Below are 17,947 nucleotides of genomic sequence, written 5' to 3'. Positions count from 1 at the left end.
ATTTTTAAGCGGAACTTGAATGGCCATTTGTCATGGATACCTTAGCTGAGATTCCTGCATTGCAGGGCGTTGGACTAGATGACTCTGGGGGTCCCTTCCAATTCTACGGTTCAGTGATTCTATTATTCTACAGTTTGATGCCTCTGTGATTCTAGGCCCTAGTACCTTATCAACCTAGTGGGGAAATGGATTAAATTGGGATGTGGGGTTTCTTAAGGAACTGTTTTATCATTGAGGAATAAAAGCAGCAAAATATTCATTAAATATTGGGGTTAAGTTATTAATTAATGTGGAGCACATTAAGTTATTGGGATTTTTTTAGAAGATTAGCTTTTGCTGATATAAAGGAATGTGCAAGCTTTTGAATCACAGGTAACTATTCATTGGGCAGAAAGAGACAACATTTTGTTATTGATTGAAAGAGCTGTGCAACCTGAAAACAGGCACACTATCAGGGGTCAGTCCAACAAGGGGGGCGGGAGAATATATTTTGTACCTCTCTGGGGCTATGGCCATATATCTTCCAAAATAAGGCCAGGGGTCACTGAAGAAGTGGGAAAATTAAAGGGGCACAATGTCTGGTAGGCATGATGGCCATTATTTTCCATCACTTGGGGCATTTGCTTGCAGGGAAAAACTCTTGCTGAATAACGTTGGGTTGCCATCAGGCCCAACCCGTACATTATGCTTGGGCAAGTTCTTTTTTCAGATGCAGAAGTCACATTCACACATGCACAAATATATCACCTGCAGGGCAGGAACTCGTGGCTCTCACTTGCAGACAGAGCTGTGAGTGATGGAGTCCCAAAATGAACTCCACAGAAGAGAGTGTGAGGTCCACGAGTCAGTATCCACATTACACTTCACTCCGTTTCCAGGTTTGCAGATGTGAAAGAATCCTTCAAAGACCTTAGCAGAATCCAGAATCCCCTTTTTATTTCATTTTTTTGTTTTGTTTTTTGTTTGTTTGTTTGCTTGCTTTGCAACTTGTTTGAAAATATCAGGGCTCGGCCTTAAGGTGTGTGGGGAAATACAGAAGAGAATGCCTCTGGGAGTATACAGAGTCCCTTTCTCTTAGCACCAAAAGACCCAGCTCTTCGCTTTCCTGTAACCCAGAGGTGACTAACATGGTGCCCTCTGAAGGATACTGCACTACAATTCCCATCAGGCTCAGCTAGCGTTGCCAGGGTGATGGGAGTTGGTTCACTCTGACTTAACTCTATCCTTGCAGCTTTTCTTGGGAATTAATAGAATGGTGGAATTTAAAGTTTGAGGGGACTTCCAAGAGTCATTTAATCCAACACTCTGCAGTGCAGGAGTCACAGCGAAAGTATCCCTGACAGATGGCAAGCCAGCCTCAGTTTAAAAACCACCAATGAAGGAGACCTCACCACCTTTCCATGGAGTCTTTTCTGCTATTGAACAGCTTTTCACCCTCAGAAAGTTCTTCCTGATGTTGAGTCGGAATCGCCTTCCTTGTCATTTGAACCCATTGGTTCAGATCCATACCTTCTGGTGTAGCAGAAAGGAAACTTGCTCCCTCTGCCATGAGACAGCCCATCAGATATTTGAAGACAGTTGTCAAATATTGTTTTACTTCTTTTATTTACTTGTTTGTTTGTTTTTTTAAAAAAAACTGTTTCACTTTGCTGTCTGCTACCCTGCGACCTTATGGTGAAGGCTTAGCGTAAGAAGACAAATAGACAAAAGCTACATATCTGGGTTGGGGGGCGGGGGCGGCAGGCTTCCAAAATCAGACAGCAGTAGTTCATGAAAGAGCCTGAATGATTGGGAACCCTGAACCCACCTCTGGGGCGGGGAGCCTTAGGAACATGTCCGAGTTGTAAATGAATTACTCCTATTAAGCAGGTGAGGATATGAGGCAGGAAAGCCTCTCCTCAACAAGTTGCTTCTCCGGGCAGAGCTGGGACAGATCTTCTGCTGCTGCCACTGGTTCCGATTTGGGAGACGGCAGCTTCCTATGATCCTATAAGAACCCCAGGCCAGGCGCTGCCCTTTCAGCACCTCGGAGAGCGAGGCGCACCCTTTCAGCACCACGGAGAGCGCACCTCGCATTGTCCTTTCGGCGCCCCGAAGAGCCGGGCGCTGCCCTTTCAGCACCTTGGAGAGCGCCTAGCGCGCCGCGGCCGTCCTGGGAGAAGCGACCTCCCGTCTCCCCAGCGGCCGAAGCTTCCCCTTTTGGCCGGTCAAGGTCGACCCCCGGCGGCGGCGGCGCTGCCGGCTCCTCCGCTTCCCTTCCTCCGCGTGGGCGCAACGAAGCAGCAGCAGCGGCCCCGGAGGTCGCCCGGACGGCCGCTGAGCGTGCTCCGCCCGCCTGCCGCGCGCCTTTCCAGGGATCAAGTCCTATAAATATTCCTGGCTAAGTGGCCGCCGTTCATTCGTCTCCTCCCGGCCCGGCGGCGCCTCTGCGCGTCCCACCCCCGCCCGGAGCACCAGGGGAAGCGAGCAGGGGAGGGGAGGGGGCAGAGGAGGGGGGGCAGGAGAGATGGGGAGGGCGCGATCCGGCAGCCCACCTGGACTACTGCTGGAACTCAGGCGCCTTCCACAGAGACACTGCAGCATATGCGAGCCTTTGGTCCAGAAGAGCCCCACAATCCTCATCGAGTTCCTCTTCGGGGCCGACCCCTCCCTCTGGAAGCCTGGAAAGTCGAGCCCCCCTCCCTCCCTCCCTCCCCCCTCCCACCACCAGCAGCCACTCCTCCCGCTCCAGCAGCTACTGGCCGCCCCCCTCCTGGCAGGCAGCTGCGCGGCCCATCACCCGCCGGCCCAGAGGTCCGGGCGAGGGGCGCATGGAGGCGGCCGGGCGACGAAGGGAGCGGCAGCCGCGAGCCGGAGTCGCCCAGAGGTTGCGGCTCTGCTCCGGCGCGACTTGGTGGGACTTTGCAGGGCTGGCTGGAAAGGGAAAGTGGGGGGGGGGGGGGGGGAGGACGTCAATGCCCGGAGGAGGCGGGCCGGGAGGCTTCGCCCTGCCCCCTGCTGGCCAGCTGGGGAGACGCTCCTGCTGGAACCGAGGCACTGGCTGGACTGGGCGGGTGGCGAAGCGGGGCTGTCTAGGCAAAGGAGGAAAGGACAGAAAGAGACCCCCCCTCCAAGCCCAAACAGACAAATCTCTCTTCTACACATTCCAGCTTGGATCCCCGTCCTCCTCTGCACCTGCTTACCTTAACGGGGGGGCGGGGGTACCGGAGCACCCATTCTCCCTCCTCCCTCCCCAGTCCAGGGAACTTGGGAAGCGATTCCCGCCCACTCTTTACAGCCCCTCCTGAGTCCCAGCAAGTCTACAACAAAATTATCCCGGCTCAAAAGACCGTTTTCTAAATAGATATGGTTTGATTGTATTCCATATGCAAAAACTGACGCACAGTGTTATCGATATATATAAGAGTCTGCCTCATGGGGAACCTATATTCTCAATAATGGTGGAAATGACAGGTGGAAAATAATTTTCATACTATTTTGTATCAATCTTTATTATCTGTAAAGTGAATCCCTGTATGAGTTAATACTTTATTATCCCTTAGGAGCTGCCCTCTGTCTTTGCACTTTCGTCCTTCCAGGCTGTGACGCTTTAGGGTTTAGATTTTTTATTCTTTTTTCTTTTCGTGCTGTTTGCACTTTTGTTAATAAATCAATAAAGAAAATTAAAAGTTTTTTTTTTAGCCAGTCCACCCTCAGTCTCCAGCCTTTGCAACATCAGTGAAAACCCTTCCCTGCGAGATTTCATTTTTCTTTAACACGTTTATCACTCTTGAGAATTCATTTACCAAACCGTTTCTGAAATCAGGCTCGGTACCCTGAAAATCAAGAACACCTCAAACGGTAACACACCGAGAGATCTTTCTTTAAAAGAACAGCAGGTTCAGTCGTGTGAACTGGAGGACAGGAGAGGTTGCCTTCTGAGCATGACATTCTCAGTCTCAGGGCTGTGGGTTAGAGCCCCATGCCAGGCAAAAAGATTCCTGCATTGCAGAGGGCTGGACTAGATGGCCCTGGGGGTCCCTTCCAATTCTATGGTTCTATGGGCAAACTGCCAGTCTCTCACCAGTGACTAGTCAGTCAATTGCTGCACACAGGGTTTCCTGTGGTTTCAGGGTTTTGTTTTGCTTTTGAAGAAGAAGAGGAAGAGGAAGAGGAAGAGGAAGAAGAAGAAGAAGAAGAAGAAGAAGAAGAAGAATTTTTATTTATATCCCATCCTCCCCAGCCGAAGCTGGGCTCAGGCGGCTAACAACAAACAAAATAGTCTGACATTCTAAAAACATTCATTATAAAATTAATTAAATCAAATTTAAATCAAATTAATGGCAACCATCAAGCAAAATTCTGTGCAGATTGCCGATTGCCAGACCTGCGCCCTGACCAAAGGCCTGGTGGAACAGCTCTGTCTTGCAGGCCCTGCGGAAGGATGTCAGGTCCCGCAGGGCCCTAGTCTCTTGTGGCAGAGCTTTCCACCAGATTGGAGCTGCGGCCGAGAAGGCCCTGGCTCTAGTTGAGGCCAGCCTAACCTCTCTGTGGCCTGGGATCTTTAGGATGTTTTTATTTGCAGACCGTAAATTTCTCTGTGGGACATACCAGGAAGAAGAAGAAGAAGAAGAAGAAGAAGAAGAAGAAGAAGAAGAAGAAGAAGAAGAAGAAGAAATAAAATACTGTGGTGGTGAACAGCATGCAAACAACAGCAAGGTTATGTTCATGAAACAAGAACAAAGTACCGTACATCATTGACAGGTAGATCAGCCTCAACATAGCTGGATCCCTCCCTCTTCCAGGGGATGCCCCAGTTAAAAGGTGGGCTTTAAGCGAGCATCTAAACATCAGGACCACAGGTGCCTGTCTGATGCTCACTGTGGAGGACAGGCAAATTTTGTGCCGCCATGCTAAAATCTTAATGAGCATAACCTAGGAAACTGCTTTATACAACCAGGACTTTTTCCCCAGCCGGAACTCACTGGAACTCAGTTCTGTCACCTCTTCTGTGGGCGCCATTGCGTTCCAAGACCTCATTACTAGAAAAATAGTGCTGTATATAGTTCAGTATTGTCAACACTGGCTGGCAGCAGCTCTCTGGAGATGCCTACAAGGATGGTCTACCACTGAGCTACAGCCCTCCCCCACGATACGTTAAACCTTGAGCATAAGCCACTACTCAGTGCACCAGCCCTGCATGTTCCCTCAATCTCCACCCCACCCCCATTCAATGCTTCTCTGCAAAGACATCTCCCCCAGTTTGCATCAAGCACAGTCCAATTCTGTGGTGATTATTATATTTGCTTATATTCCACCTTTTCCCCACATGGGTGGCTCACACAAATCAAAGCAGCACCAACAAAATGCAAGAAAAAAGCCAGAATCCTATACAATTGCTAAAAAGTAATCAAACTCTTTAACGGGATGAAAACAACAATCAGAATTAGTTGTGCAAAGTGCTTGTCACTGTCACCATCAACAGCACATCCAAGCTGCACAAGTGTTTCCCAGAAGCAGCAAAGCTGCAAATATTGGGTTAATTTGCATTATTCCTGCCGCCTGTTGCAAGACTAATCTGCTTTTTGTGCGATGGATTCAACAGCTGGTCATGGGAGAGGGATAAGGAGCTTATGACCAGCACCAGAGCACCACCCCCACTCTTGCAGGGGGCCGGATGCGCAGCCCTCACGGCCTTCCGAGAATTCAGCAGAGGCACTGGGCAGGACAAGAACAGAAGACCATGAGAAGCGCCTGCCAGACCAGGCCAGCGGGCGCTCTAGGCCAGCATCCTCTTCTCCCAAATACATGGAGAAGAGAGCTAGCAATGGTTCCTAGCCATGATGGCTATTGCTCTACCTCCAAAGGCAGCAATGCTTCTGAATGGAAACTGCAGGCAGGGAGAGAGTTGCTCTTGTGTTCAAATCCTGATTGCAGGTTTCCCATAATGGGCACCTGCTTGGCCACTAGGAGAAGATGACGCCAGACTAGATGGGCCATTGGCCTGATCCAGTAGCCTACTCTTACGTTTGTATGTTCTAACAGGTTGTACAGTTTGAACCTTTTTGAAATTATCTTTTTATATCAAATTGTTTTTAATTCTCTGCATATATAGAATTTTGAAGCTGTTAGATAGATAATGTATTACGGTCGGAGACCAGCTTATAAAACACACTTGGGGGTACAATCCCGGAAGGAAAACAAACATTTAAAACAATGTACAACCATAAATTTAAAATTTATAAATGCGATAAGTGTATAGACACTTAAAACTTAAGCTACCGCAGAGAGTCACCCATGGAACCAAGTTTGGGGATTTTCTTAACGAACTAGTTTGGGTCGGGGGATGGTCTGCGCCTACAGATCTGTACACAGAACTGGTGACCATCCAAGTAATATTATGATCTTTGCCTAACAGGAAAAGGTCAAATTTTTGCTTTTCCAGGAGGTCAGCGAGCCTCACCAGCAGGGGCTCAATGGTCTCACTACGTGCCTCTTCATAAAAGGGACATCTAAAGAGCAAGTGCTCTGGGCTTCCTATCTCCCCCAATGAACAGGCAGAAAGTCTCTGAGCATATGGGACTTTTTAAAAGGATCCTTCCAGGACCAGCGAGGGCAGAGCCGAGCTTCTAGCAAGTGAAAAAGCCCTTCTTGCATTTTTGGACACGAGAAAGAAGAGATATGCTGCCGGTGTGGCTATATATCTCTCGATTTCTCCAATTCTTTGAAGCTGTTGTTGATTCTTGATCCTTTTGCTGCAACATCGCTTTGAGGTATTTGATGATAGGCAACTGATAAACAAAATCCAAATTAAAAGATGCCTGACATGTGAATGAAACCAGACAGCACTGAACACCGGCCATTAATAAAGGAGCAGGCAGTTGTGCAGAAGGTCTGTGAGACTGAAGGAGGAAGAGCTGTGATTAAACCAGAACTGGGATAGGAAGAGAAGGGTGAGAGACAAGCTGCCAGACATAGCCTCTTAGCCAAAGAAGCAACAGACCTTTAACGATGGTGTGCTCCTGGGTGGTGTGATGCAGGAATACACAGAATAGCAACACAGACCGCCTTGCTGGAGGGCAGGCAAGGGAAAGAAACAAGAGTAGTCCAAGCCCAGAGGTTTCATTGACCCACAGCTGGCCGTTGGGATCATATGCAGTACATGTGAAAAGGATCTCAGGGTCTTGGTGGACCCCAAGTTTCACATAAGTCAGCAGTGTGGTGCAGCAGCAAAAAAGGCTAATGCTATTCTAGGCTGCGGGACGCAGGTGGCGCTGTGGGTTAAACCACAGAGCCGAGGACTTGCCGATCAGAAGGTCAGCAGTTCAAATCCCCGCAATGGGGTGAGCTCCCATTGTCTGGTCCCAGCTCGTGCCAACCTAGCAGTTCAAAAGCACGTCAAAGTGCAAGAAGATAAATAGGTACCACTCCAGCGGGAAGGTAGACGGCGTTTCCGTGCGCTGCTCTGGTTCACCAGAAGCGACTTAGATGAGCGCTGCAACCCCAGAGTCGGTCACGACTGGACCTAATGGTCAGGGGTCCCTTTACACTTTATTCTAGGCTGCATCCACAGAAGTCTAGTGTCCAGATCAAGAGAAGTAATAATGCCACTCTATTCTGCCTTGGTCAAAACACACCTAGAATACTGTGTCCAATTCTGGGTGCCATAATTTAAGAAGGATGTTGACAAGCTGGAAGGTGTGCAGAGGAGGGCGACCAAGATGATCAAGGGCCTGGAAACCAAGCCTTATGAGGAACGGTTGAAGGAGCTGGGCATGTTGAGCCTGGAAAAGAGAAGACTGAGAGGAGATATGATGGCCACCTTCAAATATCTAAAGGGCTGCCCCATGGGAAAGGGAGAATGTTTGTTTTCTCCTGCTCTGGAGGGTAGGACTCGAACCAATGGCTTCAAGTTACAAGAAAGGTGATTCTGACTAAACTTCAGCAAGAACTTTCTGACATTAAGCTGTTCAGGTTGATAGTCATTACTGAACCCTGTGGTAGGGAGTTCCACATGCACTTCATGCTTCATTGTCTAGGCTAGTGGTTCCCAAACTAATTATGGCCACTGCCCCCTTGGTTCCATAAAGCCATTTGTAGTGCCCCCTACCCTATAAAAACTGTTATTCAGAATAGCTGTTTGCGCCACCTACTAAGGAGGTTCATAACAATGACAAAATTCAAAATTTAATTGTGCATTTATTCAAAATCCAATTTACAGCTATGGGTTCCCCAAAAAATGCAACTTTATAGGCACGAGTGTGTTTCATTGGTGCACAAAAAAATAAATACATGCTATGAACTAATCTTGTAGATAGATAGATATATATATATATATATATATATATATATATATATATATATATGGCAAATAATATTGGATGAAAAATATTTTTATGCATCCTTCCTAATGGAAATGTAAGTGTGAAGGAAATCTGTAGCATAAAATAATTAAATATATAAAACTACTCACCAAACATGCACAAACCTTCACCTTCACCTACCACAGATGTATGGTAAGTAATTCATAATAAAATCAATAGCTGTTACCAATGGCTGGCTACTTTGTGACAACTCAGAACCGTAAATGCAAATGTCAGGACCAAGGCAATAGCTTTGAAAGCAGCAAGAGTAGAAGTTTAAACAGGAAGTGATGAAGGCGTTTTACTCAAGCCTCTGACTGGGTCAGTCATAAATCAGCGATCCATGCGCTTAGAGGGACGCACCTTCACCAGCACCCCTGCCGCCACCTTGCCTCTTAGTGCTCCCCTAAGTAATCCCACTGCTCCCTATAGGAACCCCTGGTACACACACACACACACACACACACACCAGTATTGTGAAATATGTTCTGCACCGCATGCCTCATTTAATACACCTCCATCAGGATACTATATCACATAGAAGATTTGGACTGGGGCAGCCACTAACAGGAGTCCGTTTTCCGTGACTGCCTGTGGCTAGTTTGAGCTGGCCTGCACATGCTGCCTGTCCCCAGTTATTATCAGAAAGGCTGCAAAGCTTCCGGAGTTTTCCATCTGCCAACCCACAGGGCCCAGGTGCTGCTTCCCCCCCCCCCCCAAGGGAGCCACGGGCACGATAATGATTGTTGCTTCGAACACTGGCAGCCTCTGCTCCTGCAGGTGAGAAAACGGCTCCAGTCCCAGAGATGAATCACTACGCTGACATTTCATAGAAGGCAGGGAGCAAAAAGCACAGTCCGCAATCTGGACTTGTGAGACACTCTGGCCTTGGTCAGACCACACCTGGATGGAACACTGTGTCCAGTTCTGGGCGCCACAATTTAAGAAGCATGTTGACAAGTTGGAACATGGGCAGAGGAGGGCAACCAGGATGATCAAGGGTCTGGAAACCAAGGGATGAGGGAGTTGGGTATCTTTAGTCTGGGAAAGAGAAGACAGAGGAGGTCGTTGTTTTTTTAGTCGTTTAGTCGTGTCCGCCTCTTTGTGACCCCCTGGACCAGAGCACGCCAGGCACTCCTGTCCTCCACTGCCTCCTGAAGTTTGGTCAAACTCATGCTGGTAGCTTCAAGAACACTGTCCCACCATCTCGTCCTCCGTCGTCCCCTTCTCCTTCTGCCCTCCATCTTTCCCAACATCAGGGTCTTTTCCAGGGAGTCTTCTCTTCTCATGAGGTGGCCAAAGTCTTGGAGCCTCAGCTTCAGGATCTGTCCTTCCAGTGAGCACTCAGGGCTGATTTCCTTCAGAATGGAGAGGTTGGATCTTCTTGCAGTCCATGGGACTCTCAAGAGTCTCCTCCAGCACCAGAATTCAAAAGCATCAATTCTTCGGCAATCAGCCTTCTTTATGGTCCAGCTCTCACTTCCATACATCACTAGACAGAGGAGGTATTATGTTCAAATATCTCAAAGGCTGTCACATGGAAGATGGAACCAGCTTATTTTCTCCTACTCCAGAGGGTAAGACCCAAACTGACAGATTCAAATTATAAGAAAGGAGATTCCGACTGAACATCAATAACTTTCTGACAGTAAGAGCTGTTTGTCAGTGATGGACTCTCCTCCCTTGGAGGTCTTCAAGCAGAGGTTGGGTGGCCATCTGACATGGATGCTTCAGCAGAGATTCCTGCATTGAGCTAGATGACCCTTGAGATCCCTTCTAACTTTACAATTCTGTGACTTCCAGAGGTCAGTGGTATTACTTGGGGGGTGCGAAGAGACAAGGTGTAGTAAGTCTTGAAGGTGTAAATGACTACAGTGGTACCTCGGGTTAAGTATTTAATTCATTCCAGATGTTCGTTCTTAACCTGAAACTGTTCTTAACCTGAAGCACCACTTTAGCTAATGGGGCCTCCTGCTGCCACCGTGTCACCGCTGCACGATTTCTGTTCTCATCCTGAAGCAAAGTTCTTAATCCGAGGTAATATTTCTGGGTTAATGGAGTCTGTAACCTGAAGTGTCTGTAACCTGAAGTGTATGTAACCCGAGGTACCACTGTATCAGAGTTTGAAAAGACTGGGTCAAGCGCATCCACTTGGTTGAATTAATTAAACTAAATAGTCTCATTCTTGCATCGCAGGGGGTTGGACTAGGCAGGGTCAGCAAACTTTTTCAGCAGGGGGCCGGTCCACTGTCCCTCAGACCTTGTGGAGGGCCAGACTATATTTTGGGGGGGAAATAAAATGAGTGAATTCCTATGCCCCGCAAATAACCCAGAGATGCATTTTAAATCAAAGCACATGTTCTACTCATGTAAAAACGTGCTGATTCCCGGACTGCCCGCGAACCAGACTGAGAAGGCAATTGGGCCGCATCCGGCCCCTGGGCCTTAGGTTGCCTACCCATGGCAGTTCTATAATTCTGTGAATTGGATTTTTGATAAATGAGCAATTAATTGTCCCTATTTTGAATCTTATTGTGTTATTATCTTCCTTAGCGGGCTGTGCAAACCACTATTTTGAACAATGCTTTTTATATGGTAGGGTGGGGAGCACTGGGGGTGAGTTTATGGGACCAAGGGGGAGTTGGCCCCCAATAATCTGGGAAAAACTGGACTCAACATATTCCCTGGTCTGCAGGTATCCTTGCTCCTCCACTCCAGGTCTGGGACTCTTCAAGCAGATACAGGGCTTAGGGTGGAATCTCCACCTTTTGTAACATATATATAGCAATGGTGTCTGGGAGGTATTTATTCATGAAAAATATTTAGCCTTACAAATAATTCCCCTCCCATGGGCTTCTACCTGCTGAAAACTCCCAGAGTAAGGATGATTCCTCAGCAGGTATCAAGAGTTAAAATATTTCACCCTCCCCACACCCAGGCAATCATGTTTCCTCCCCCCCCCCCCCGCACTTGGAACCGCATGCTAATGTTAAGCTGCTCTTGCTAGCTACCTTAAAATCATTTCTAAAAATGGCTCTTGCCTCCCTGAAAAATCGCCTTGACTCAGTTTGCCATTGGGTGCACTGTTGCGATGTCACGGGATGTCCACAAACATTCATCGGTGGCAAAGGCATCAGTGACCAACAGTGCAGCTTTGAGAAGGATGGTTTGGCTCTGTGATGGGACCTGGGCAAAGGAAGGCTCTGTGTTGCTGGCAGGAAGGGAAAGGGCTGGGAAAGAGGGTTGGATCCGGCTCAGATCTTGGCTGCAAGCCTAACCTTTGCCATTTCCTCCATGCCAAAAATGTGCAAAAGTGCTCTGCGGAAGCGGTCAAGTCTCTGGCCTGCCAGTGAGTCCTTGCAGCAAGTACAAAATCTAGGCTTCCCAATTTTAAACAAGCAATACCAACATCAGCAAACAGGAGCAAAGGCTGTGCACAACAAGAGCCTGATGGATCAGGCCATCTGGTCCAGCATTCTGTTGTCACAGTGGCTGGGAAACCAGCATCCGAACACAAAAGCCCTCTCCACTCCTGCCTTTCCCAGCAATTGGCGTTCAGAAGCATTGCTGGCCTCTGACAGAGGAGGTGGGACACAACCATTGTGGTTGGTAGCCATTGATAGCCCCCTCGTCCTCCATGAATTTGTCCAGTCCTCTTTTGAAGGACATCACACCGGTCTTGAAAGACCTACACTGGCTCCCAGTACATTTCCAAGCACAATTCGAAGTGTTGCTGCTGACCTTTAAAGCCCTCATCGGCCTCGGCCCAGAAGGAGCGTCTCCACCCCCATCGTTCAGCCCAGACACTGAGGTCCAGCTCCAAGGGCCTTCTGGCTGTTCCCTCCATACAAGAAGCAAAGTTACAGGGAACCAGGCAAAGGGCCTTCTCGGTGGTGGCACCCTCCCATCAGATGTCAAAGAAATAAACAACTATCTATGTTTAGAAGACAGCTCTGTTTAGGGAGATTTTTAATGCCTGATGTTTTAATGTATTTTTAATGTTTTGTTGGAAGCCACCCAGAGTAGCTGGGGAAACCCAGCCAGATGGGCGGGGAATAAATAAATAAATAAAAAATTATTATTATAAATTATTATTAAAGCCATCACTGCTTTCTGCATCAAGAAGGACTTTCTTTTGTCCTCAATCTTCCAGCATTCAGCTTCACTGGAAGTCCACATGTTCTGCTGCCACGAGAGGGGTAAAAACTTTGCTCTTTCCTGTTCTCCATGCCCTGCATAATCTTTTTATTCCCGGAGAGACGGAGGGGAGGTGGGTGGAGAGAAGAGTTGTAGGGAGCAGCTTGTCATGTTTCCCAGCTATTAAATTAAGTTGCCCTGGCACAGAACAGAGACAAGGTTATGTTTGGGCTGGATTATGGATTTTAAATAGATGCTGCTGATTAAAATAAGAAGAAGGGGAAAAACCCAGCCTGAGCTTTTTGGAAACAAATTCAGTGATTTATCATGGAAAGCTTTTGATGTGTCCTTTTTATAGCACCCGTTTTCCAGTTCTAGGCACCCTGCAAGGAAAGAGTGCAAAGGGCTGGGCAAGGAGGCCGTGCTGCTATCCTGCGAGACACAAGGGCCCTATCCTGCAGGTCAGCCAGCAAGAGGTTCTTTTTTAAAAATAACTTTTTAATTCAAAATTAAAACAAAACATATTATCCAGAAACATATCATCCTTATTTCCCCCCCATTTTTCCTTCCTCCCCCCACAGAACCCACCCACCCCCACCCCCCTACTTCCCTCAGTTCCAGTCTTTGATTTCTCTAAAAATGCTATTTTCTGCATGTTACAAAGTTGTATAGATCCTCAAACTATTTAGCTGATTGTTATCAATAAAAAAATTGTGAATGTTTATTAAAAACCTGCCAAGGAGTCCAGTTCGCTTTGTTGCGTCTTCAGATACTTTGTAAAGGGTTCCCATTCATCCTTAAAGTCACAGTTATCCTTGTCCCGTAGCTTGTATGTCAGTTTTGCCAGTTCTGCATAGTCCATCAATTTTTCTTGCCATGATTCTTTAGTTGGGGTTTCTTCAGTCTTCCATCCTTGTGCTATTAAAACTCTCACAGCCGTTGTCGCATACATTAAGATGTTTTTCAGCTTTTTTGGCAGATCTTTCCCTACAATCCCTAACAAAAACGCTTCAGGTTTTTAAACAAATGTTAAATGGAACATTTTCTTCAATTCGTTGTATATCATTTCCCAATTTTTTAAAATTACCTTACAATCCCACCATATATGATAAAATGTCCCCTCCTTTTCCTTACACTTCCAACATATATTTCAACTAGTTTTGTACATTTCCCCTAACTGCACTGGTGTCGTGTACCATCTGTACATCATCTTCATGTAATTCTCCTTCAATAGGGAACAATAGCCAGCAAGAGGTTCTGTTATTGTGTCATTGAATATATGATCTCTTTATTGGGAGGGAGAGGAAGCTATAAATGGCACTGAAATGCAGGCTTAGTCAACTGCATATGGATTGACACAGGAAGGCAGTTCTACCCAAGGTGCCATCTATTCCCCAGATTCCCCAAGGGTCATCTAGTCCAACCCTCTGCAATGGAGGCACCTCAACTAAAGCACCCATGACAGATGGCCACCCATCTGCTTCAGAACCTCCAAGGAAGGAAAGTCCACCACCTGCCGACGAAGTTGAAAGCTTTCACTGTCAAACAGCTCTTGTTCAGTTGGAATCTCTTTTCTTGTAACTTGAAGCCATGGGTTCAAGTCCTACCCTCTAGAACAGCAGAAAACTAGCTTGCTCCATCTCCCATGTAACAGCCCTTGAGATAGTAAAGGTGGCTATCATTTCCCCTCTCAGTCTCCTCTTCTCCAGGCTAAACATACCCGACTCCTTCAACCGTCCCTCCTAAGGACCCAGTTCTCCAATTTGAACCCCAGTTCTGTATTTTGTGGCATTAGCTACCTCTTCCAGTTTGCTGTCATCTACATCCCCTCAATTCCTTCATCCAAGTCATTGATAAAGACATTGAAAAATAATGGGCCCAGGACAGAACCCTGCAGCACCCCACTTGTCCCTATTTCACAGGGGATGACAAGGAACCAGTAATGAGTGTCAGTATATGGAAACATCACCGCTGCAGACAGCCAGTTTGTTGACAAAACATGATGTGCCTATCTGTGGGAAAGAAGAATTTCCCAGGAAGTTCACAGACTGGATAAGTCTTTGTGAAGAGTGTAACTTGAAACCCTCTGACTGCGCATGTTCAGGAAGTTTGTCTGACTTGCTGGAAGAGCTGAACTGAAAGGACGTGTTTTTCTCTAGTGCTGTAATGTCAGAAATAAAAAGCATGTAAATAGATTTCTGACTTATTTTCTTTCCCCTGCGGAAGCAGGAGAGGGGTTGTGCATTTTACCCACGCTTGGGAAAATGTCGCCTATCAAAATCTCCCTGGTCTGTCTGAGATATCAGCCAGAGGAGGTTACCGGTAAGCAAGCTCCGAGGACAGTGAGAGGGGCCGGCCTCTATGGAGGGGGCTTGCAAACCGACAAAGAGCACTCTTTGGATTCTGTCAGTCAACCCCTACAAATCCACCCAGCAGTTACCTCGCCCAGCCTACAGTTTACCAGCTCCCTCACAAGAATATCATGGACAACGTTGCCCAAAGCCCTACTGAAATCAAGATACATTATGTCCACTGCATTCTCCTGATCCACCAAGCTTGTAACACTACCAAAAAGAGAGAGAAAGAAATGAGATTCATCTGGCATGAAATAATAATAATAATAATAATAATAATAATAATAATAATAATAATGATTTATTATTTATACCCCACCCATCTGGCTGGGTTTCACCAGCCACTCTCGGCGGCTTCCAACAGAATATTAAAATACAATAGTCATTGTATACAAACATTAAAAGCTTCCCTAAACTGGGCTGCCTTCAGATGTCTTCTAAAAGTCTGGTAGCTGTTTTTCTCTTTGACATCTGATGGGAGGGCGTTCCACAGGGCAGGTGCCACTACCGAGAAGGCCCTCTGCCTGGCTCCCTGTAACTTGGCTTCTTGCAGCGAGGGAACTGCCAGAGGGCCCTCGGAGCTGGACTTGTTTTTGAGAAACTCATTCTGGGGTCTTTAGTAATGATAGCATGCTTTTGTAAGTGTTCGCAGACTGCTGAGTTATCTGTTCTGGGACCTTTCCTAGCATTGACATCAAGCGCACCAGCCAGTGGTCACATTCCATTGTGAAAGGATTTATTCCTAATTGCTGGCACAGGCAGGCATTTAAAAGTTTGGCACAGAAGGCTCCCACTGAATCTCCAGTGTCAGAGAGTTCCACAGGACCAGGATGATAACACTAAAGACTCAGTTTCTCACTGTTGTCAAATGACCAACGATGCTCTTGCAGATGTTGACTAAGCTGGTATCATCGCGTCTGAGCCTCATGGGTCAAGTATGGCTTCCCTTTCCAGACAGCTCTCTCGGATCCTTCATAAATCTAACTTCTAGGCCTGTTTCCACACTCATTCCCGGCATGCACTGCAACCGCCTTCCCAGCCCTACTCATGAGGAGGACCAGTTCCTTCCAGGCCTGGTGCACAGTCCCAGTGCAAAGCAGAGGGCAGGGGAGGGCGCAGAGCCAAGCCGCTGCCTCCGCCTCTCCTTAACTCCCTAAAGTGGATTGAGGGAAGGAAGACATCTGTAGCCTTGATCGCATAAGAGGTTTATCCCCAGACGTATAAAAGGCTCCCAGCAAAGATGATCGCTTATCAAGAGGGACTCAGCTTTGGCATTTTGAGAGCCCAGGAGATCCAGCCGCATGCGCTACAATTGTTGCACAGGCGCAAATCTATGTGGCTTGCAAGACGCTAAAAAAACAAACAGGTTTCTGAGCCTACAGAAATGACATATTTTGCCTGCGAATCTCAAGTTCAACAAATGCTAGAATTACTCTCTTTTCAAAACAAAAGCTGTTTTGTTTTGATTCATCCAAGGAGAGGCAACTGCTCTCCATCGCCACCTCTGGAGAAGCCCACGCTCCAGTCTGAAATTCTGGAGAGCATCTTGGTCAGAACAAGGACTTGTCTTGCTTCGGACCACGCAGGAAGTTCAGAGCTGAGCTAGTGCTCAAGCACCAAAGCAGGCATTCTCAATGCTGTACTTCTTGCATTTTTTAAAATGCAAATTCGAATGAGCATCTATCTAAGCAAGGAGAGGTAGTGGAGGCAGTGTGGTGCAGTGGTTAGAGTGTTGGCTTAGAGTGTCTGGAGATCTTGACTCAGACATGAAATGAAATAACCTAGAGCAGGGGTCAGCAAACCTTTTCAGCAGGGGGCCGGTCCACTGTGTGGGGTTACCTGGGGGCGCTAAGAGGTGGGGGGACAGGGGGCTCTGAAGGTGCAAATTTGGGTCTTGTTGGGTCAACTTCATTGATTAAACCAAGCAGTTTTAATCGGATTTTGAAGAAAGGGTGCAAGTAACTGTTACTGTTTTTAATGCTATCGCATTATTATCTTCCTGAGTGGTCTGTGCAAACTGCTGTTCTGAATCTGACCTTTTGATTTATTTACTTTTTGTGGAACCAAGGAGGCAGTGCCCTGAACATGTTTGGGATCCACCGATTCAAACTCTCAGAGCTCTGTCGGTAATTTTCAGTAGCAAGAGGCGTATTTAAGAATTATGCACCACTGAGAGATGTAGCTTTCCTCCCCCCATGTTCTGCTGAGTGAAACATTCAAATAAGCTGCACTAGGAAAACCAGACACACTTGGAGCTTCCTGAAGTAATTTCCGTTTTCATACACCCAAGTCAAGCTTTGTCAAGAACAGGGAGACTCGCCCAGATCTCATTGCAGTTGCCAGACTTCCTAAGTCACTTAAAGAGACTTGGCCTTTGTGCATCTGGTCCCTGAATTTTACTCTTAACTTTGTTCATGTTCCCTCTGCTGCCTCAGTGGTGTAGCATTGGGGGGGGGGCAGAGGGGCTGCTGTTTTAGGTGCATTTGGGGGGGGGGGTTGCAAAATTTCAAAAATAAATAAATAAAACATTTTGAGGGGCTTTTTTAAAACAATCAAGTGGCATTAAAAAATCATGAAATAGAATAAGAATTGGTTGGAGGATGGGTGGCAGCTAACAGATTGAGGTTAAATCCTGACAAAACAGAAATACTCTTTTTGGGGAACAGGGGGCGGGCGGGTGTGGGGGATTCCCTGGACCTGAATGGGGCAACTGTGCCTCTGAAGGACCAGGAGCGCAGCCTGGAAGTCATTTTGGACTCACCGCTGTCCATGGAGACACAGGTTAATTCTGTGTCCAGGGCAGCTGTCTACCAGCTCCATCTGGTATGCAGGATGAGACCCTCCCTGCCCGTGGACTGTCTGGCCAGAGTGGTGCATGCTCTAGTTATCTCTCACTTGGACTACTGCCATGAGCTCTACGTGGGGCTACCTTTGAAGGTGACCCGGAAACTACAACTAATCCAGAATGCAGCAGCTAGACTGGTGACTGGGAGCGGCTGCCGAGACCATATAACACCGGTCTTGAAAGACCTACACTGGCTCCCAGTACTGTACGTTTCCGAGCACAATTCAAAGTATTGGTGCTGACCTTTAAAGCCCTAAACGGCCTCGGTC

The 17,947-nt window shown here is 47.3% G+C and overlaps 1 protein-coding gene across 2 annotated transcripts in view; it reads right to left on the bottom strand.

The window, feature by feature from the left end:
* FGF12 (fibroblast growth factor 12) overlaps nt 1-17,947 on the bottom strand; it is a 231,185-nt gene that overhangs the window by 142,838 nt on the left and 70,400 nt on the right. Inside the window, exon 1 of one of the 2 annotated variants that reach the window (XM_028731819.2) lies at nt 2,535-2,660. The exons of the other annotated variant lie outside the window; for it this stretch is intronic. Coding sequence (XP_028587652.1) covers nt 2,535-2,622 — 88 coding nt within the window. The 5' untranslated portion in view covers nt 2,623-2,660. Of the gene's footprint in view, nt 1-2,534; nt 2,661-17,947 lie in introns of those variants that run through there. 2 annotated transcript variants of the gene reach the window in all.

This window comes from Podarcis muralis, chromosome 6 (genome assembly GCF_964188315.1).
Source record: "Podarcis muralis chromosome 6, rPodMur119.hap1.1, whole genome shotgun sequence".
Lineage (NCBI taxonomy): Eukaryota > Metazoa > Chordata > Lepidosauria > Squamata > Lacertidae > Podarcis > Podarcis muralis.
Note: the sequence above shows the minus strand (reverse complement) of the source record. Positions and strands in the feature narration are given on the sequence as shown.